The sequence below is a fragment of the Candoia aspera genome, chromosome 7 (assembly GCF_035149785.1).
Source record: "Candoia aspera isolate rCanAsp1 chromosome 7, rCanAsp1.hap2, whole genome shotgun sequence".
Lineage (NCBI taxonomy): Eukaryota > Metazoa > Chordata > Lepidosauria > Squamata > Boidae > Candoia > Candoia aspera.
In genome coordinates this window covers 20,226,784-20,247,771 of record NC_086159.1, presented here as the reverse complement: position 1 = coordinate 20,247,771, position 20,988 = coordinate 20,226,784, and the positions used below count along the sequence as shown (strand labels likewise).

The following is a 20,988-nucleotide window of genomic DNA, read 5'->3' as shown; positions in this document are numbered from 1 at the left end:
TCTGTGAAATAGATGTTTATGAGTACCCACATTCTGACCCCAACAGCCATTTTGTGAACGGGCAACCCACTAAGGCAGCTATTTTGGGATACTGGCCATGATACTTCGTAGGCATTTCCATTATGTTATTTAACCCATAAAGGTTGAGACATCTGAGGTCAAACCTTAAAATATTTTTAAACATTTAAGTCCAAAGAGTACTTCATGGTCAATATTATTTCCTGTCTTTAGATTATTTACATAAAACTATTATGTGGTTATACATTGATAAATTAACTTTAAATCTGTTGCCTAGCTTTAAGAATATTTTATTGTAAACCTCCCAGAGTCCCCTTTTTGGGAGAGATGGGCGGTGATAGAAATTTGATAGATAGATAGATAGATAAAATAAAATAAAATAAAATAAAATAAAATAAAATATTCATCTTTCTTTTTTATAGTTTACCACGCAGAGGTCTTTTTTCACATTGGAATTGTACACTGTGCTGTAGAATAAAACCTAAACATGGCCAAGGTGATCACAATGCTTCAAACCCTCAGAAATCATTGGAAAAAGACTACATTTGGAACCTGCCTGCTTACCTGGGGAGGAAACTGGCTTTATGGAAAACACTGGTAATTATTATGGAATCTTTTAATTATTGGATGGAATTTTTTTTAAAACAACTAAAGATCAAACTAGAAGTGGCAAAAAAGCTATAGACTGTCCCCTAGTTAGTTTTTGCTCTTTGTTGTAACCAAGGAACTAAATCAGAGCAGTGAAATGGGTAGATAAAGAGGAATGACCCTCCAAGCTGATTTTTCTCTCTATCATATGAAGCTAAATGGATTTGATAGCTTTTCTCAGTAGCATAGGAAAGCAGATCAGGGAATTTCAAAGAGTTTGGAGAGTTGTTTGCGGGTGTATAATCTGAAAATCAGTCTATAAAATTATGAATAGTTTTAGCACTTGGTCAGCAAGAGATTGAATGTTCATTTTATGAATCTGCGAGACGAAAACATCTTTAGGTAAAGCTTATGTACTTTATTCCGTATTTTTTTTCTCAGCAACCAGGATGGAAAATTATTATGAGGAAAGGAATAAATGCATTTTAGATTAAATTAAATATAGTTTTTAAAACCTCAATTAGTTTTAAGGTCAAAATTGAATGATGGTATAATTTGAAGGGTGCAATCTTTATTTAGATTTACTGATTTAAAAGGAGGCTCTAGAACCATGTAATTCAATTTATTATCTGCTACTAAATGTGCTAAGGACAGCTGTATCAGGTAATTAAAATGACAAATTTTATTGGAACTGTTAGCTTTAAACCTGCAGAGCTGTTTAATTTTAACTGTTGTACATTATAGTGCAGAAGACTCCAGAATATAGTACTGATGTTCAAATACATGTGGAACTGTGTTGGACATTGCATGAAACAGTTGGTAATAAAGGTTTAAAAAATGTATTGAGCAAATAAGTTTTGGTTGTTTCTGACATCAGAGGCGGAATCACCATGCTGGAGGCATACTTGATTGGGTGACGAAATTCGAAATATAAATAAATATAAAAACTGTACAATATCAGATTGAGTGTAAGAAAACCTTGTCTGCTTCTTACATGGTTTGAGTTTTTAATGCAAGGCTGCTGGTGTAACTAAACATTGCTTTGGATTAGCCTTGCCTCCCTAGACTTAGCTAGCATAGGTAATGCCTCCTCATTAATTGTTGAAGAACTTTTTCCACAGGGCATGAGAGTGCAAAGGTCCAGTGCCAAATATTTGTCCAATTAGCAGTCTATTTTCTGAACATAACATTGGCTAACATTTGATTTCTTTAGAGCAAAATTATAGGTAAAAATGGCTCCTTTTCAGCATTCAAAAGAAGTCTTCTGAACTGCCCTTCAGGGGAAACTCCAAGGAATCCCATCAACATTTTTGATCAAGAGAATATTTAAAATTTTAATACATATATTGCTCTGCTTCAGCAAAGGATCGTTACCTTGTCGTGGTGCTGGAGCTTCAGCACCTCAGTGATGCCATGAGCTAAACCGTGAAGGGCCACCCAAGACGGGAAGGTCATGACAGAGAGGTCAGACTAAATGTGATCCCTGGGGAAGGTAATGGCAACCCACCCCAGTATTCCTGCCGTGAAAACTAAATGGATCAGTACAACCAGAGATATGTCAGTATAGCATCGGAAGATGAGACCCTCAGGTCAGAAGATGGTCAAAATGCTACTGGGGAGGAACAGAGGATGAGTTCAACTAGCCACAGACGTGATGACGCAGCTAGCTCAAAGCCGAAAGGACGGCTAGTGGCCAACGGTGCTTGTGGTGAACGGTGAATCCGATGTTCTAAGGATCAACACACCATTGGAACCTGGAATGTAAGATCTATGAGCCAGGGCAAATTGGATGTAGTTGTTGGTGAGATGTCAAAATTAAAGATAGATATTTTGGGCGTCAGTGAACTGAAATGGACTGGAATGGGCCACTTCACATCAAATGACCACCAGATCTACTACTGTGGACAAGAGGACCACAGAAGAAATGGAGTAGCCTTCATAATTAATAGTAAAGTGGCTAAAGCAGTGCTTGGATACAACCCAAAAAACGATAGAATGATCTCAATTCGAATTCAGGGCAAGCCATCTAACATCACAGTGATCCAAATATACTCCCCAACCACAGATGCTGAAGAAGCTGAGGTAGAGCAGTTCTGTGAGGATCTGCAGCACCTACTGGACAACACGCCTAAAAGAGATGTTATTTTCATCACAGGAGACTGGAATGCTAAAGTGGGCAGTCAAATGACACCTCGAATTACAGGTAAGCATGGCCTGGGAGAACAAAACGAAGCAGGACATAGCCTGATGGAATTTTGCCAAGACAATTCACTCTGCATAACAAACACTCTCTTCCAGCAACCTAAGAGACAGCTTTATACATGGACTTCACCAGATGGACAACACCGAAATCAGATTGACTATATCCTTTGCAGCCAAAGGTGGTGGACATCTATACAGTCGGTAAAAACAAGGCCTGGAGCTGACTGTAGTTCAGATCACGAACTTCGTCTTGCACAATTTAGGATCAGACTAAAGAGATTAGGGAAGACCCACAGATCAGCTAGATATGAGCTCACTAATATTCCTAAGGAATATGCAGTGGAGGTGAAGAATAGATTTAAGGGACTGGACTTAGTAGATAGGGCCCCGGAAGAACTATGGACAGAAGTTTGCAACATTGTTCAGGAGGCGGCAACAAAATACATGCCAAAGAAAGAGAAAACCAAGAAGGCAAAATGGCTGTCTGCTGAGACACTAGAAGTAGCCCAAGAAAGCAGGAAAGTAAAAGTCAACAGTGATAGGGGGAGATATGCCCAATTAAATGCAAAATTCCAGAGGTTAGCCAGAAGAGATAAGGAATTTTTTTTAAACAAGCAATGCGCGGAAGTGGAAGAAGACAATAGAATAGGAAGGACAAGAGACCTCTTCCAGAAAATGAGAAACATTGGAGGTAAATTCCAGGCAAAAATGGGTATGATCAAAAACAAAGATGGCAAGGACCGAACAGAAGAAGAAGAGATCAAGAAAAGGTGGCAAGAATATACAGAAGACCTGTATAGGAAGGATAACAATATTGGGGATAGCTTTGATGGTGTGGTCAGTGAGCTAGAGCCAGACATCCCGAAGAGTGAGGTTGAATGGGCCTTAAGAAGCATTGCTAATAACACGGCAGCAGGAGATGACGGCATCCCAGCTGAACTGTTCAAAATCTTGCAAGATGATGCTGTCAAGGTAATGCATGCTATATGCCAGCAAATTTGGAAAACACAAGAATGGCCATCAGATTGGAAAAAATCAACTTATATCCCCATACCAAAAAAGGGAAACACTAAAGGATGTTCAAACTATCGAACAGTGGCACTCATTTCACATGCCAGTAAGGTAATGCTCAAGATCCTGCAAGGTAGACTTCAGCAATTCATGGAGCGAGAACTGCCAGATGCATAAGCTGGGTTTAGAAAGGGCAGAGGAACTAGGGACCAAATTGCCAATATCCACTGGATAATGGAAAAAGCCAGGGAGTTTCAGAAAAACATCTATTTCTGTTTTCTTGACTATTCTAAAGCCTTTGACTGTGTGGACCATAACAAATTATGGCAAGTTCTTAGTGGTATGGGGATACCAAGTCATCTTGTATGCCTCCTGAAGAATCTGTATAACGATCAAGTAGCAACAGTTAGAACAGACCACGGAACAACGGACTGGTTTAAGATTGGGAAAGGAGTACGGCAGGGCTGTATACTCTCACCCTACCTATTCAGCTTGTATGCAGAACACATCATGCAACATGCTGGGTTGAGGAATCCAAGGCTGGAGTTAAAATCTCTGGAAGAAACATTAACAATCTCAGATATGCAGATGATACCACCTTGATGGCTGAAAGCGAAGAGGAACTGAGGAGCCTTATGATGAAGGTGAAAAAAGAAAGTGCAAAAGCTGGCTTGCAGCTGAACCTCAAAAAAACCAAGATATTGGAACCAGCTTGATTGACAACTGTCAAATAGAGGGAGAAAATGTAGAAGCAGTGAAAGACTTTGTATTTCTAGGTGCGAAGATTACTGCAGATGCTGACTGCAGTCAGGAAATCAGAAGACGCTTAATCCTTGGGAGAAGAGCAATGACAAATCTCGATAAAATAGTTAAGAGCAGAGACATCACACTGACAACAAAGGTCCGCATAGTTAAAGCAATGGTGTTCCCTGTAGGAACATATGGCTGCGAGAGCTGGACCGTAAGGAAGGCTGAGTGAAGGAAGATCGATGGTTTTGAACTGTGGTGTTGGAGGAAAATTCTGAGAGTGCCTTGGACTGCAAGAAGATCAAACCAGTCCATCCTCCAGGAAATAAAGCCAGACTGCTCACTCGAGGGAATGATATTAAAGGCAAAACTGAAATACTTTGGCCACATAATGAGAAGACAGGACACCCTGGAGAAGATGCTGATGCTAGGGAGAGTGGAAGGCAAAAGGAAGAGGGGCCGACCAAGGGCAAGATGGATGGATGATATTCTAGAGGTGACGGACTCGTCCCTGGGGGAGCTGGGGGTGTTGACGACCGACAGGAAGCTCTGGCGTGGGCTGGTCCATGAAGTCACGAAGAGTCGGAAGCGACTAAACGAATAAACAACAAATCACACTCACAGACTGTGATTTGCCATTTAGATTTTATTATATTTTTATTTTGTTTTATTGTTGTATTTGGAATGGTTTTAAATGTTTGCATCTTCTCTCAATAGGCTATTTTGCCTTTAATATCATTCCCTCAAGTGAGCAGTCTGGCTTTATTTCCTGGAGGATGGACTGGTTGAATCTTCTTGCAGTCCAAGGCACTCTCAGAATTTTCCTCTAACACCACAGTTCAAAAGCATCGATCTTCCTTCACTCAGCCTTCCTTATGGTCCAGCTCTCGCAGCCATATGTTACTACAGGGAACACCATTGCTTTAACTATGCGGGCCTTTGTTGTCAGTGTGATGTCTCTGCTCTTAACTATTTTATCGAGATTTGTCATTGCTCTTCTCCCAAGGATTAAGCGTCTTCTGATTTCCTGACTGCAGTCAGCATCTGCAGTAATCTTTGCACCTAGGAATACAAAGTCTTTCACTGCTTCTACATTTTCTCCCTCTATTTGCCAGTTCTCAATCAAGCTGGTTGCCATAATCTTGGTTTTTTTGAGGTTTAGCTGCAAGCCAGCTTTTGCACTTTCTTCTTTCACCTTCATCATAAGGCTCCTCAGTTCCTCTTCACTTTCAGCCATCAAAGTGGTATCATCTGCATATCTGAGATCGTTAATGTTTCTTCCAGAGATTTTAACTCCAGCCTTGGATTCCTCAAGGCCAGCTTGTCGCATGATGTGTTCTGCATACAAATTGAATAGGTAGGGTGAGAGTATACAGCCCTGCCGTACTCCTTTCCCAATCTTAAACCAGTCTGTTGTTCCGTGGTCTGTTCTTACTGTTGCTACTTGGTTGTTATACAGATTCTTCAGGAGGCATACAAGATGACTTGGTATCCCCATACCGCTAAGAACTTGCCACAATTTGTTATGGTCCACACAGTCAAAGGCTTTAGAATAGTCAATAAAACAGAAATAGATGTTTTTCTGAAACTCCCTGGCTTTTTCCATTATCCAGCGGATATTGGCAATTTGGTCCCTCGTTCCTCTGCCTTTTCTAAACCCAGCTTGTACATCTGGCAATTCTCGCTCCATGAATTGCTGAAGTCTACCTTGCAGGATCTTGAGCATTACCTTACTGGCATGTGAAATGAGTGCCACTGTTCGATAGTTTGAACATTCTTTAGTGTTCCCCTTTTTTGGTATGGGGATATAAGTTGATTTTTTCCAATCTGATGGCCATTCTTGTGTTTTCCAAATTTGCTGGCATATAGCATGCATTACCTTGACAGCATCATCCTGCAAGATTTTGAACAGTTCAGCTGGGATGCCGTCGTCTCCTGCTGCCTTGTTATTAGCAATGCTTCTTAAGGCCCACTCAACCTCACTCTTCAGGATGTCTGGCTCTAGCTCACTGACCACACCGTCAAAGCTATCCCCGATATTGTTATCCTTCCTATACAGGTCTTCTGTATATTCTTGCCACCTTTTCTTGATCTCTTCTACTTCTGTTAGGTCCTTGCCATCTTTGTTTTTGATCATACCCATTTTTGCCTGGAATTTACCTCCAATGTTTCTCATTTTCTGGAAGAGGTCTCTTGTCCTTCCTATTCTATTGTCTTCTTCCACTTCCGCGCATTGCTTGTTTAAAAAAAATTCCTTATCTCTTCTGGCTAACCTCTGGAATTTTGCATTTAATTGGGCATATCTCTCCCTATCACTGTTGCCTTCTTTCTTGGGCTACTTCTAGTGTCTCAGCAGACAGCCATTTTGCCTTCTTGGTTTTCTCTTTCTTTGGGATGTATTTTGTTGCCGCCTCCTGAACAATGCTGCCAACTTCTGTCCATAATTCTTCCGGGACCCTATCTACTAAGTCCAGTCCCTTAAATCGATTCCTCACCTCCACTGCATATTCCTTAGGAATATTAGTGAGCTCATATCTAGCTGATCTGTGGGTCTTCCCTAATCTCTTTAGTCTGATCCTAAATTGTGCAAGAAGAAGTTCGTGATCTGAACTACAGTCAGCTCCAGGCCTTGTTTTTACCGACTGTACAGATGTCCGCCACCTTTGGCTGCAAAGGATGTAATCAGTCTGATTTCGGTGTTGTCCATCTGGTGAAGTCCATGTATAAAGCTGTCTCTTAGGTTGTTGGAAGAGAGTGTTTGTTATGCAGAGTGAATTGTCTTGGCAAAATTCTATCAGCCTATGTCCTGCTTCATTTTGTTCTCCCAGGCCATACTTACCTGTAATTCGAGGTGTCATTTGACTGCCCACCTTAGCATTCCAGTCTCCTGTGATGAAAATAACATCTCTTTTAGGCGTGTTGTCCAGTAGGTGCTGCAGATCCTCATAGAACTGCTCTACTTCAGCTTCTTCAGCATTTGTGGTTGGGGCGTATATTTGGATCACTGTGATGTTAGATGGCTTGCCCTGAATTCGAATTGAGATCATTCTGTCGTTTTTTGGGTTGTATCCAAGCACTGCTTTAGCCACTTTACTATTAATTATGAAGGCTACTCCATTTCTTCTGTGGTCCTCTTGTCCACAGTAGTAGATCTGGTGGTCATTTGATGTGAAGTGGCCCATTCCAGTCCATTTCAGTTCACTGACGCCCAGGATGTCTATCTTTAATCTTGACATCTCACCAATAACCACATCCAATTTGCCCTGGCTCATAGATCTTACATTCCAGGTTCCAATGGTGTGTTGATCCTTAGAACATCGGATTCGCCGTTCACCACCAGCACTGTCGGCCACTAGCCGTCCTTTCGGCTTTGAGCTAGCTGCGTCATCACGTCTGGGGCTAGTTGAGCTCATCCTCTGTTCCTCCCCAGTAGCATTTTGACCATCTTCCGACCTGGGGGTCTCATCTTCCGATGGTATACCGACATATCTCTGGTTGTACTGATCCATTTAGTTTTCACGGCAAGAATACTGGGGTGGGTTGCCATTACCTTCCCCAGGGATCGCATTTAGTCTGACCTCTCTGTCATGACCTTCCCGTCTTGGGTGGCCCTTCACGGTTTAGCTCATGGCATCATTGAGGTGCTCAAGCTCCAGCACCACGACAAGGTAACGATCCTTTGCTGAAGGTGAGTGTGATAGGCCCCTCAAAATCACTTAGGGCGCTAGCCATCCCCAGGTATAACTATTCCCCCTCCCATTCCAAGCCTGCTGACAAAACCAGGTCTTTAATCTTTTTTGGAAGTCCAGGAGCGAGGGGGCCTGTCTCACCTCTGGGGGGAGGATGTTCCAAAGGGCGGGAGCTACCCTTTGAGGCATCGTCATGGTTACTTGGGTTGAAACATAATGGATGGCCTTTAGTACTTATGGACTAGATGAGTCCTGCCCTGTTTTAAACCCCTTAAAGGGAGAAAATCCCTTTGATCTATATGTCCCTGACTTCAGTTGTTGTAAAACATATGCAGGGACCACTTGGACATTTTGCCCACTGACTTTCCCTCTTTGGGATGAAAGAAACATCCTCTTCAGACTCAAAGCTTTTCAGGCTAGGGGTATTAAAATAGGAAAGTCCTAACTGAGACCACATCATAAAAGTTAACCTTGCCATCTCGCTTCAATTATGTGGCATTTGAAATGAATTTTTAAGGAATGCCTATAGCATTTAGTTGTTAAGATTGGTGAAATGAATTAGAAGATTCACAGGATGGAGTTGGCTAAAATTCTTATAGACCCGATTTACAGCAACTGGGGCTTGGTAGGTGTTGTATGTCAACATTTGCATTAGTGTTGCTGGGCTTTTTTGACAAAGGGACATGAAAACTTGAGCAATGTGGTCAAACATTTTTCCTTTATTTGATCCCTTTTTATTATTAACTTTGAAATTATATTATGTCATTAACACAGCTGTGTGTGTTTCCATTTTCCATCTCTTAATTCCATCTCTTAATTCTATTGTGCTGAACCAATTTTTCTATCCAAAACCACATGGATAGAAAAATAATTGGTTCAGCACAATAAAAATATAACAAAAATATTTAAAGAAAAACAGAAGCAGGAAGTTTCCATTCATTTATTAAATATATCTCCTGCACCTTCTAACCACTGATGCTTCCAGCAAACGGGGGGAAGTAGAGAAAATAACACCCTCAAGCTAGACAGAGTAAATTCCATTGGATCAACCTCTACAAAACTGGGATGCTCTAATCTGAAGTGTGAAACTTGCAGTCCAAGCATGCAGCACACTAAATCTTTAAATTTGGCCCACTGCCCCTACAGTATATACCCCCTCCCTCCACACCATATTTAGTCAAGAAGCTTCTTAATGAAAGCAAATGTGTATTAATTTCTTGATGTCATTCTCCTTGGCAAAGGTCAGGAGAACTAGAGAGAGTTAGCATTCTCCCTCCAGAAATTAGGATGTCCCCAACCGTGTTGGCCTTTTGTAAGGCCGTGAAGACCTGGCTTTGTGCCCGGGCCTGGGGCCTCAAGTGTGTGGATGGTCCCACCTCTTGGCTGTATTAACATCCATACATTGCTCACTTGGCAGCCATGTATATTTATTTTGTATTTATTTTATATTTTAATTGTTTTAACTATAATTGTTTTAACTGTTTTATGGTTTTATTGCTGTAAGCCGCCCAGAGTCACTTGCTGAGATGGGCGGCTATAGAAATTGAATGAATGAATGAATGCCGAAATTCAGAAATTAAAACATGGAGTGACTAGTGTGCTCCTTTGTGTACATACGTACAGGTTGAATGGGGGTGTGAGGAAAACATGAGGGACAGTAATTCTGATGCCATCCATAATCAGCTATTGTGTCAGGGGGAAAAAAAAACATTTGGCCACATTTGCTGGCCAGCTATACAGTTTCTGGAGGAGGATTTTTTAAAAATTCCTTACTATTTATTTATACAATGGGGAATTTGGTTACTCTGATCAGCACTGTGCGTGAAGCATTAATCCATCATATAGTCTAGACAGGGGTCACATATGCTTGTTCTTAATAAATACGTAGCTGAAGAAATTAATAACAAATGTGATATTATCTAAAATTATGACTATTGAAATGATATGCATTCCTAATCCATGGTTCCTTGGTTTTGACTAAAATTTTGACTAAAATTTATGTGTGCCAAAGCAGTAATCCTTTTTAAAATTCATGCATCTATCTGTCTATCTCCCTTCCCTAAATTTAGGTAATTTAATAACCTTTTTTTTTTCTTTTCTCCTTTTCCCCCATTATAGTGATAACCTGCTAAGGAGAGCTGCATGCCAAGAAGCCCAGGTAATACCATTTAACAAGATCAAATTAGATTAAAATCCCCTCCTGATCTCACTTGTGCAGGATTCTGGAGATTCTCCCAGTGGGTCTGTTCTATGTGAATAGCCTATCAGTAGGGATGTCTGTATTCGGTTGCCAGATACCACAAGCGCTTTCTTCTTGCAAAGCTTAAGCTTTGCACCTAATTATACCTCAAATTCTGTGCTATCACAAATTATTCAAGAGCATCAGCAAAGTAGTTTGTGGGTTTGTGGGTTTTTTTTAGTATTCAGCACAACAGCTTGGAAAACTTAGTTATCTGTATTTCTTCTGCCAGGTAAACTAGTGGGCAAGAGGAGGAAGGACTGTAGGAAGAGACTGGAATCCCATTTTTATCAGCTGGCATAGCAGAGAAAATTAGGGGTTGATTGGTTGGACATTACATGTACAAAAGGGGAAAAATATGTTTAGACAGCGGGAAACAGATGAATTTGTTATTATCTGACTTCTTTTCCTGTTCACTATGAATTTTTACACAAAACCATTTGCAACAGGTTGAGCCCATGCTTTTGATTTCCGCTTCTGCTAGCAGAAATTACCAAATTTGTAATTCTTGGTTATATTGCAAATTGTAAATCAGCGGTGAATAACTTCCAGGCATTTTTGATAATTGAGAAGGAAATTTCTTCATAGTCATTTGGGGAAAATGATATTTCTTAGACTATTGGTACTCATTATAGTTGACAGTAGACCTTACACTGTATTCAAAAATCTCCACCTTTGTTAATATAAAAATAGCTGTGTTTTATAGTTGCCTTTGTCCTCCTCTCAGTTTCACCTAAAATTGGAGATGAATCTGAGTAATAGTTGGATTTGGGATAATGAAGAAAGGGAGGTAGCCACTAAGAGTTTATTACAACATTTCTAGATGTAGATTTCTCTGTAGCAGCACCTGACCTCTGGAATAACGTTCTGTCCAAGATCTGGATGGCCTCTACTCCGCTATAGTTTAGAAGACCTGGCTCTTCACTCAGGTCTTCGGCGAGGGAGAGGGAGACCTCTCTCTTCATTGCGCTTGCCATCTTTTATCTTTTATTGATTATATTGTACTGTACTTTCTTTGATTGTTGGGAGCCACCCAGAGTCATTGAGAGAGTTTGGCGGCATACAAGTTTAATAAATTATTATTATTATACCTAAATCTGCAATGCATATGGGAAAGTGAGAGTCATTTTAGGCTGTGTCTACTGCAGTTTTCAGTTTTATTAAGTTTTTCCCCTTTTATTTTTTCACACTGTATTTGTCTAGAGATTGTAAAAGCTAATCTGAATTTTTGTGCATTCCTGGCCGATCCTATTGCTGTGGATTTTCTGTGTTTCTAACAACTGTAAGAGATGAGAAAATGGTGAATGTAGACAGTTCTTTTCCCCTGATTTCCCTCAAAAATGACTTTTCCCATCTCCTTTTCAGGTAACGTGCCAGTTTGATTTTCTCTATCCTTTGCTTCCCTGAATCATTAGCTTTCACCTACCTTCTGCCTTTTTGTTCTCATTGGAATAAAATAAATAGAATGTGATGTTCATCTTTGTTCTAGCATGTTTTAAATTCTCTGCTCTAATAATCTCAGTGATCTTAATAATTGCTGTTTTGAAAAAAAATTGTGTGTGTGAAAGTTTCAGAGATCTTACAGCTGCTTCATTTTATATCACACTGCAACAAAAACTGAGAAATATTCATTGGTTATTGTCAGCAGTTTAATTTCAAGGGGGTTATCTTTATTACTTAGTTTGCATCATAGTAAGAGAGAGAGATCACAGGAAAGCAGCCTTCCTGAACAGGGCCACAACTAGGGTCTGTGTCACCCGGGGCAAACATGGATTCTGCGCCCATTTTGGCGCCCCCCCCAGCGCTCATTTTGGCGCCCCCACAGCACAGCGCCCAGGGCACATGCCCTGCTTGCCCCCCCGCCCCAGTTGTGGCCCTGTTCATGAATCCTATGTCCTCTAGATGTGCTAGGACTTCAGTTCCTGAGAAGTACAAAAACCATAACACATCTGAAGGGTACCAACTTGGGGAAGATTGCAGTAGTACAATCCATAAATTAATAAACGTTATAATATCACATTTGAATTAATTGCTTCTGTGTGACTATAAAAAGTCCTTTACAGACCCACATGCATTACAGCCATAATGTTTAAACTAAGGTTGAATCTGACATCTTGAACACCTCTTAAAAATCAAAAACAGTAACAGCTGGTTTGATCCATGGGTGAACAAAATCCCCAATCCATGGCTAATTAATACTTTTATTAATGACTTAAATCATGATTTAAAGATTTGACTAATTTTTGGACTTCGTTTCTTCTTCTTTATCCCCTAATTTTTGTAACATTGTGTCTGATTTTGAGTACTGAAAATAATAACTTTTGTGTTACTTAGCTAGGGGTTTGGAATTCAGAATATCAGAGGCACTTTTACAAGTTGCTTCTTGCAGGTGACAAAGCAAACAAGCCCCTGATTTGTTCCCTTAGCCAGTTCCTTTAAGCGAGAAGGTATGCAGTAACTACCAAAATAACAAAGAGTATTGTTTTTCGGTATCCAAATGGAGAATGCTAATTATTCTGAAACAGTAAACCTTTACTTTCTCTTTATTATTAGGTATTGGGCAACCAAACTATTCCTTCCAATATGCAGATAAAGAAAGCAACAGTATTTCTCAACCCTGCAGCTTGTAAAGGGTAAGATTCTTTATGATGCTGGTTTTCCTAATTTTTCGGCATCTCAGCTTTATATCTTTTCCTGTGTAGAGAGACATTTGTACAAATCAAAGTACAAATGCTTCCCAAATTTACAATTAGCAATCTTCTTAATCTGTTGTCATCATAAGTACTAAATTATATATTTTGTTTAGAAATCACATGATTTTTGTGTGCCCCCCCCCCCGATCTATATTAGGAAGATGGAATTTAAGGTACAATAAAATGAAAGTGCTCAACTGTTGGGCATGCTAATTCAGTGACCTTAAGTTCTCTTAGTAATTCTTGCTTCCAAATATATATTTTTCCACCATTTCCTGTAATGCAAAAAGCAACCTCTAACATGATCTTTGTCAATTTTCTGACTTCCAGATGTGTTGGATTATAATTTCCAAAATTCCTAGCCAAGAACACATTTGCAAATTGTAGTCTGTCACATCTGGAGAATACTGGAGAAGTTGCAGGAGGTTGATTTAGCTGAAGCGCTGATCTGAATTAAACAGGGGTATTCTGACAGTGAACATGCTACTTGCTATAGTTTATATTCTGCAAATACAGGGGTTCCTTATAGGATAGATTCTCATGTCACACTAAGATGGGCTTATGGCTTAGCTGGTGGATATACCTGCTGGCTGCGGTCGTGAGTGAGAATGACCAGTGAACTGCCTATGACTTGCTTAGTTAAGCTTCCTATTTCATGTAATCCATTGGCTGTGGTTTGTTCCAGAGTCTTTTTTTTTTGCATGACACAAAAAGTGTAGGTACACAACCCCAGAAAGCTCATTAGCTATGCTACTTGCAGGATAACCAGTTAGGATTATTGGATAACTAAGACATAAATGTAACATGTGATGTACAAACATAGTTATACTCTGATATCATTCCATAGCAAATGGGTATGCTACAAATATTCAAGCCCTTTTCTAAGGCTACTTCCTGAGGATCCCTCATGCGAAAATCTATTGTTCCCCCTTAGTAAGTGGAATTGTATTAATTGCTGGAAATGTTGCCTTTTTTCCTGTTATATTTCTTGCACAATTTCTTGGGATGGCGGGGGGGGAGAAAGCCCAATTCACATAAGAGGTAATTTGAAAAAGGAGCTACCCTGTCCTGGCAGCTACTTGCACACCCTCCCGTCCCTGGCATCACCCACTCCCGGCCTGGCTGCACTTGCGCTGCGGCAGTCGCTTACCCACACGCCGGCCTGCTTGTGCCTGGGACTTGTGACTTCCTGTCAGATTCCCCATTGACTTTGCTTGTTGGAAGCCGACAGGGTTAGGTGGTCCTTGTTTAACAACACAGGGTAATCGCTTAACAGCGGCAATGGGGATGGCCAGGATTGCAGTCACTAAGCAATGTGGTCATGTGACATCACGCTTTATGACGCATCACTTAGCGACAGAAATTCCGGTGCCAATTACCATTGTTAACTGAGGATTACCAGTAGAAGTTTTTACAAATGTTCTCTGTATAAAAAGAGCCCCTTCATAGCAATCAAAAGACAGGGCTAGGATAGTTCTCCTGATTTCCTAGCTTTTAGAATACTGGGATTTTTGTTTGTAATCAACAAGGGAAAACATTCTATTACATTCTACAGAATTATGCCTTTACATCGGTAAACCCAACTGTAATTTGAAGCGACATAGCCGGGAACAGGTTTTAAACGATACTTACCATATTCTGTGGTTGTACAAACTGAGACAAAGCAGCTTTTCACTCTAGGCTCATAGATACTTTGGCCACCACTGCCCAGACTTTTCTTCATGCATATTTTGCCAATTTTGTCTAACACTGTTTTCCTTAATGTGGAAGAAGCAGATTGATTGATGGATTGCCTTTACATCCATCCTTTTCTCTGAAACTACAAGGCAGTCTAGTTGGGTGTCTCCTCTAATTTTATCCCCACAACAATAGCTCTGTGGGGTAGGTTGGGCTGAGAGATCGTGATTGCCCCAAAGGCACTCTGTGAGCTCTGAGGTCAAGCTGAGAGTAGGACCTGGCTATCTCTAATCCAGGATCAACACATTAACTATTACACTTTATTGGCTCTGTATAAAATTAAACAATCACGTAATCCATGTTGTCATCATTGGAAAAGATGTAAAAAGTATGATTTAAAAGTAAACAGGCTAATTGAAAAATATTTCTGAAGTCAAAATCTGCGTGGGTTGTTATAGGTCTTCACTACACAGCCTCCTGGATATTTTTTGTTTCTTTCTCTGTTTTTCAAAACCATTTTGAAACAGGTTGCCATTGTGTATAACTTTCATTTAGGGCTCTGAGTGGAATGATATTCTTAGAAACCATATAACTTTTTTTTTTGCTGCAACAGGATAACCAAAAATAAATTATGTAAATGCAGTAACAGAACAATAAAAAAAATAAATCATGTAAATGCAGTAGCAGAATAACCAGAATAAATTATGCAAATGCAATTGCTCTAAATATTTCTGTCCCTAAACCTAGGAATCTCTCAGCCATATAAAGTGGCTATTTCTATGCAAGTGAGTTTGAAGAGAGACAATATAGTCTTCAGGTTACTTAGCGGCTGGATGAGTGAAAGAATCAGCAACCGTACGGAGCACCCAATAAAATGTTATATTGAATTCTTCTATACTGTATTCTGTGATTTAATTTCTGCAGTTGTTATTTCCCAGCTTTCTTGAACTTTCCAGAAAGCCTTTGTCTCTCTTGATTAAGTACTTCACCGATCCATCTTACCCTTTGTGTTATACTGCAGGCACCCAGACTACTATTTTCCTGATTGATTCCCTATTTTGGTCCATGACCTGTCTGCATGTATCCTACCAACCTAACTCTCCTTCAGACTGTAAATGTTCTGAGAATCAATCCATACATTTATTATATGAAGATTCGTGGTACCTTGGATATTTTTTGGCTGACATACTTCTGGAATGTACTTTCTTATCTAACAAGTCTGCAGAACTTTGCAAAGTTGTGTCTCTCTGTTTTTTTTCCTTCTTTCATTTTTTCTCTTCAGTTAGGGTTATTTAGCCTTCTGTTTCCTACTATTGCCTAATACAAATTTAATACATTAAGTTAAGCATAATAAATGCATAACCATGATTCTTCATCATGGTCTCTGTGCATCGCACATAACGGTATTGCATCTGTGCAGAAGCCCCATCAGAATCTTCTGAGTCTTTGGCCAGAGGTCTATCCCATTACATACAAGTGTAGGTTCTGTTTTCCACTCACTTCCTTTTCACTTGCTACAGGCAGTTGCACCATTGGGAACTCAGAATTAGCTGAGTTTCTCTTCCCATCTTTTTTCTTCTTCAGCATCTTCCACTCCTCTTTTATACCCTACTTTTCTGCCTTGGAGATTCAGTGGGCTGTGGCAATGCCTCACCATCAGTTCTGTCTAGCAGCTATTAATGTTTTCTTTGGGAAAATATAGTTTCCTGTTTCCCTCACCTTCCTGCTAATAAAAAAGATCTAACACCAGTGTTCCTGACTGAGTTGGTTTGCTTTTCAAAGCAAATCAACCCAGCAAGTACATAAGTGATTATACTGTCACTTTTATGGCAGGTTCTGTAGCTTTACACAGAGAAACTTGAGATCTCTCCCAGTAAGCCTGAAAAAGTATTCAGGATCTCCTCTTTGATAGGGAGTAATACCATTGACTATGCAAAAGATGAAAATAATGGCTTGCTGCATGGGAAAGCACCATAGATCTCTCAATCAGCCTCAGAGGTACTGATCTTTGTCCCGATGCTCCTGTGCTACCAGAAGTTTTTCTTTTCAATTTATCAATATGACAGACTGTACCACTGAATTTCACAGTCATCCTTCAGAACAGGGCAGTTACAAGAAGGAAATTTGGAATTATGTCAAAATGGTGCTTTTGGCTGAGGTGAGGTGTGAGGTGCAGACTGTCACTGCAGGTCCATGGATGCTGCTGATCTTATCTTCTGGGTATCCACATGAGAAAAAAAAAAAAAGAGGGAGGGAGGGAGGGAAAGACCTGCACATTGTCCTGCCTCCAAATCCCAAATGGGATGAGGAACAAATTCAGAAAAGCTGGCCATTGGGAGCTGTTGGAACTGGCAGGAATGCTGAGTTTATATAATTTGCTTCTAGTTCTTTGCTATAAGGAAGATGTTTATGTTTTTGAGTCAGAACTATAGACAGAACACCATGCCCCACTCACCTCAAAAGTTTGCTAACAGGTTAAATGAACCATTCAGACAGATTACCAAATTAGCCCATCTTGCATCATTGTTTCTTGGTAAGAATACCCCTCAAGAAGAATTTTAACATCCACAACATCATTCCGAGGAGTGGTCCTTCCTAACCTTGCAGAGTAGCCACCTGTTCTAACAACAAGTATTTGTACAGCATTACAAATGTGATGTCCACATTTGAGCAGATGCTTTCTTTGGCAGAACTGTGTGGTCTTCAGTCCTGGCCTGAGCAGTATCTGTCTATCACTAATGTAAGCTTGCACACATCCTGTGTGTGTGATGCAGAGGCCATGGTGAAGAAAAACAGGTTGCTTATTTGTAACCATGGTTCTTCAAGTGATTGGCTATACAGTACATTCACACAATCTACCCATGTCCTACCTTACAGATGCTTAATTTGATAAGGGCTTTATCATCAGGACTACTGTACTGGCCTTGGAGAAACTGAGGGTTTTCTACAAGGTTTGAATGCGGCTTCTGTGCAGGAGCAACTGACTCCTAATTATGATAAGACTAGATAAAATGATAAGTATTAGCAAGAAGATTATATTAGGACACCAGTTCTGGTCTTCATTGCCTTTTCTAATATGACCATCTTTAGCTTTGGCAATTGAAATGTGCCAAAGTGCTTCTCAACTGATTAGTTAAAGACTAATCTAACTGATTAGTTAAAGACTAATCTAACTGATTAAAGACTAATCAGTTGGGGGAGACCTCTAAGTTCTGTCCCAAAACTTTAGCTAAGTCATAAGTGGCCTACAGATGGTGCACAGCCCTTGAGGTTGACATTTAAAAGATTGCCTACTTAGCTAAACTGAAAACTTATGTTTCTTAAGAATAGGAGAGGCATCTCACACCATGACCTTTACGGGTATCTCATCCCTCTTAAAATAGTGAGAAGTAGTGCAGTAAAACAGGGAAGGTATTGTTCTAGGACTTGGAAGACCCACATTCAAATCCTGGCTTATCCAGGAAGATTACTGGAGGACTTTGGGGCATTCAGTTTATCTACCTATTTTATCTCTCATCAGGACGTTTGCTAGGATAAAATTGTGTGAACTATGAGGGAGAGGAAGAGAAGAACCAGTAAGGGATCCTGAGATACCCTTGGGACAAGATAAAAGCAAAATTTAATAAATAAAATCTATATGCATTGTTTGAAGGCAAAATTGCCCCATATTTCTTTTTTAACCTCCTTTCCCAACAGGTTTGTTTTTATTGATGAGAAATGTGAATTACAGGCATTTTAGAGCTATGGATGGATGACTCATTCTACATACAAAAAGGAATGCCAAATAGCCACTGGGTCTACTGATAAAAGAAGACTGATTCCCTTAGATGATGGTTTCTGTTTGGTTTCCTTGGCTGCTAGATTTTGCCAGGGACATACTGCATATCTTGTTTTTTTATTATGAATTTGACCTTTCTGCTTTAACACAACTAATTTGAACAACAACCAGATAAAGTATCTGCCATTTTTTTCCTTTCTAGCAAAGCCAGGAATCTTTTTGAAAAGAATGCAGCCCCAATTCTCCACTTGTCTGGTTTGGATGTGACTGTGGTGAAGGTAAAGACTAAAAATGAGATTTGGAGTGACTTTCTAGAGAATATTTCCCTCTCTAGGTATATATTAGCCAGAACCCAGTTTTTCCTAAGGGAAAAAAAGAATATAACTCCTTTAGTTGAAGGTTGCTGTTTTTATTATTTTAAAAACCATATCCATTTTTAAAAGCTAAGTCTGTAACTTTCAATTAAAGTATCTTAAGGAAAGATGTAACTTAACATTTTGGAGTATCAGCTACTAGTGCCAGCATGCAGGCAGAAGGGTTGGTAATTTTGCTTTAAGAAGTTAAATTGGATGCATGAAAATCTATAGAAGTGCTACAAAGTACTTGAGACTGATTTTTGCATCTTTGAGAATCTATTCAATTAGAAGGCTTGGGTTTGGTGATGAGGTTATTAAAAACAAAAGGTAGGGAAAACTTGATTTTGTTAACGTTCTCTGAGATAATATTGTGAAGGTTGTATAAAGTATATTGCGGTAGCAAGTAAAGCGTAAAAGAAGTCTAAGGGGAGGAGTGGTGGTAATTAAAGGGGTCCATTCAGTCTTTCCAACTACAACAGATCTTTTTCACTTATTATTGCATTAACCCTGGTTCTCAAAAACTGTGTAAAGATTTGAGCCATCTATTACCTCTGTAGCTTTCTTTTCCATTTCTTCTTCTTCCTTTACTTAAAGGGATTGTATGATTTGGACTAAATTTCTAGCTAAAGAACAGCATAGACTATTTTTGTCTAAGTTGGAGAGTGGGACTTAATCTGGGAATTTCTCTGCATGATATGCTATAAGCTATCCTGAAGAATTAGAACTTTTAAATGTAAATTATTAGATTATACCGTTTTCCAGTTGAAGCAGAAGAGTGTTAAATGCAATGTGTTTCTGTGACCATTCTGTAACTCAAGACAGATTATGAAGGACAAGCAAAGAAGTTGCTGGAGCTGATGGAAAACACCGATATGATAATCGTTGCAGGTGGCGACGGAACAGTGCAAGAGGTACTGTAAGAATTTTTCTTACCCATCTCTTCTCCAGCACCTAATCTATATTGGAAAGAGAAGAACTGGTCTAATTTTTGATCATAAGATATAATATTGGTATATGGAAACTTTGGGCAGGTGAGCCATGATCACTGGAAGTCAGTGTGTGTCACTATGTCTGCAGATGATCTCAACCCATGAGCTCACGTGCGCAAGATGTGTTAGAGTCAAAAACTCTTCTTCGTATTCCTGTTTAAAGGATACACCAAAGGATATAGTATGGCTCTGCTGCGTTCCCCTGAGTCTTAAAACTGGAGATGGATCTTGGTTGTCATACAGAGCACATTCCTTTATCTGCCGGTATTTTGTTATTTATTTATTTATTATTCAAATTTGGTTACCGCCCATCTCCCCCAAGAGGGACTCTGGGCAGTTTACAATAAAATTTAAACCACAGCAATAACCATTAAAATCCAATAAATAAACAAATTACCAATATAAAATACAATGTAGATAAATACTGTATCTCTTCTGCATTACATCACACAATTTTTCTGCTGTGTGTCACAAGCAAAAGGCACTTCTCTCTATCTGGAAACTTTTCAAAATTACTTCTTCAGTCTTTCTCTAAACCATTTCTTTCAAGATGAGGTCCATTTTGCTAAACAAAGAAACAAGGAATTACAGAGCAAACAGTTTTACAGAATGAATGAATGAATGAATGTAGACTTGTTATGATTGCACAGAAAATGTAATTTCGTAAGAGGGTGCACATATTTACAGTGGCCACATTCAGATGTCATGTTTAGGGGGATGTAAGTAAACCCAATAAACCCCGAGTTCATAGGCTTTCCACTATCATTTCAAGTTAGTTACAAATAAACTAACATTTACAAATAACTAACATTATCAGCACTATACATTTATATGGTGCAGCAAAACTGGAAGTTGTGGAACAATGGATCATCACGGTTCATGCTAGACTTTGACATAGCATGATGTTCAAATGAATTTAGTAACTGGGTGTAATTATGAACTGCGCTTTGACATTATATGAACAAGTCTGAGACTCATGAACCCCACCACTCACTTCTGTC

General features: G+C 39.6%; 1 protein-coding gene across 2 annotated transcripts in view; it reads left to right on the top strand.

Annotated features, from left to right (window-relative positions):
• The first annotated feature begins 444 nt into the window (after nt 1-444).
• Nucleotides 445-20,988, top strand: part of AGK (acylglycerol kinase) — a 41,389-nt gene continuing 20,845 nt past the window's right edge. For both annotated transcript variants that reach the window (XM_063308999.1, XM_063308998.1), the window contains exons 1-5: nt 445-615; nt 10,374-10,413; nt 13,048-13,127; nt 18,845-18,920; nt 19,817-19,909. In XM_063308999.1, coding sequence (XP_063165069.1) covers nt 506-615; nt 10,374-10,413; nt 13,048-13,127; nt 18,845-18,920; nt 19,817-19,909 — 399 coding nt within the window. In that variant the 5' untranslated portion in view covers nt 445-505. The remainder of the gene's footprint in view (nt 616-10,373; nt 10,414-13,047; nt 13,128-18,844; nt 18,921-19,816; nt 19,910-20,988) is intronic.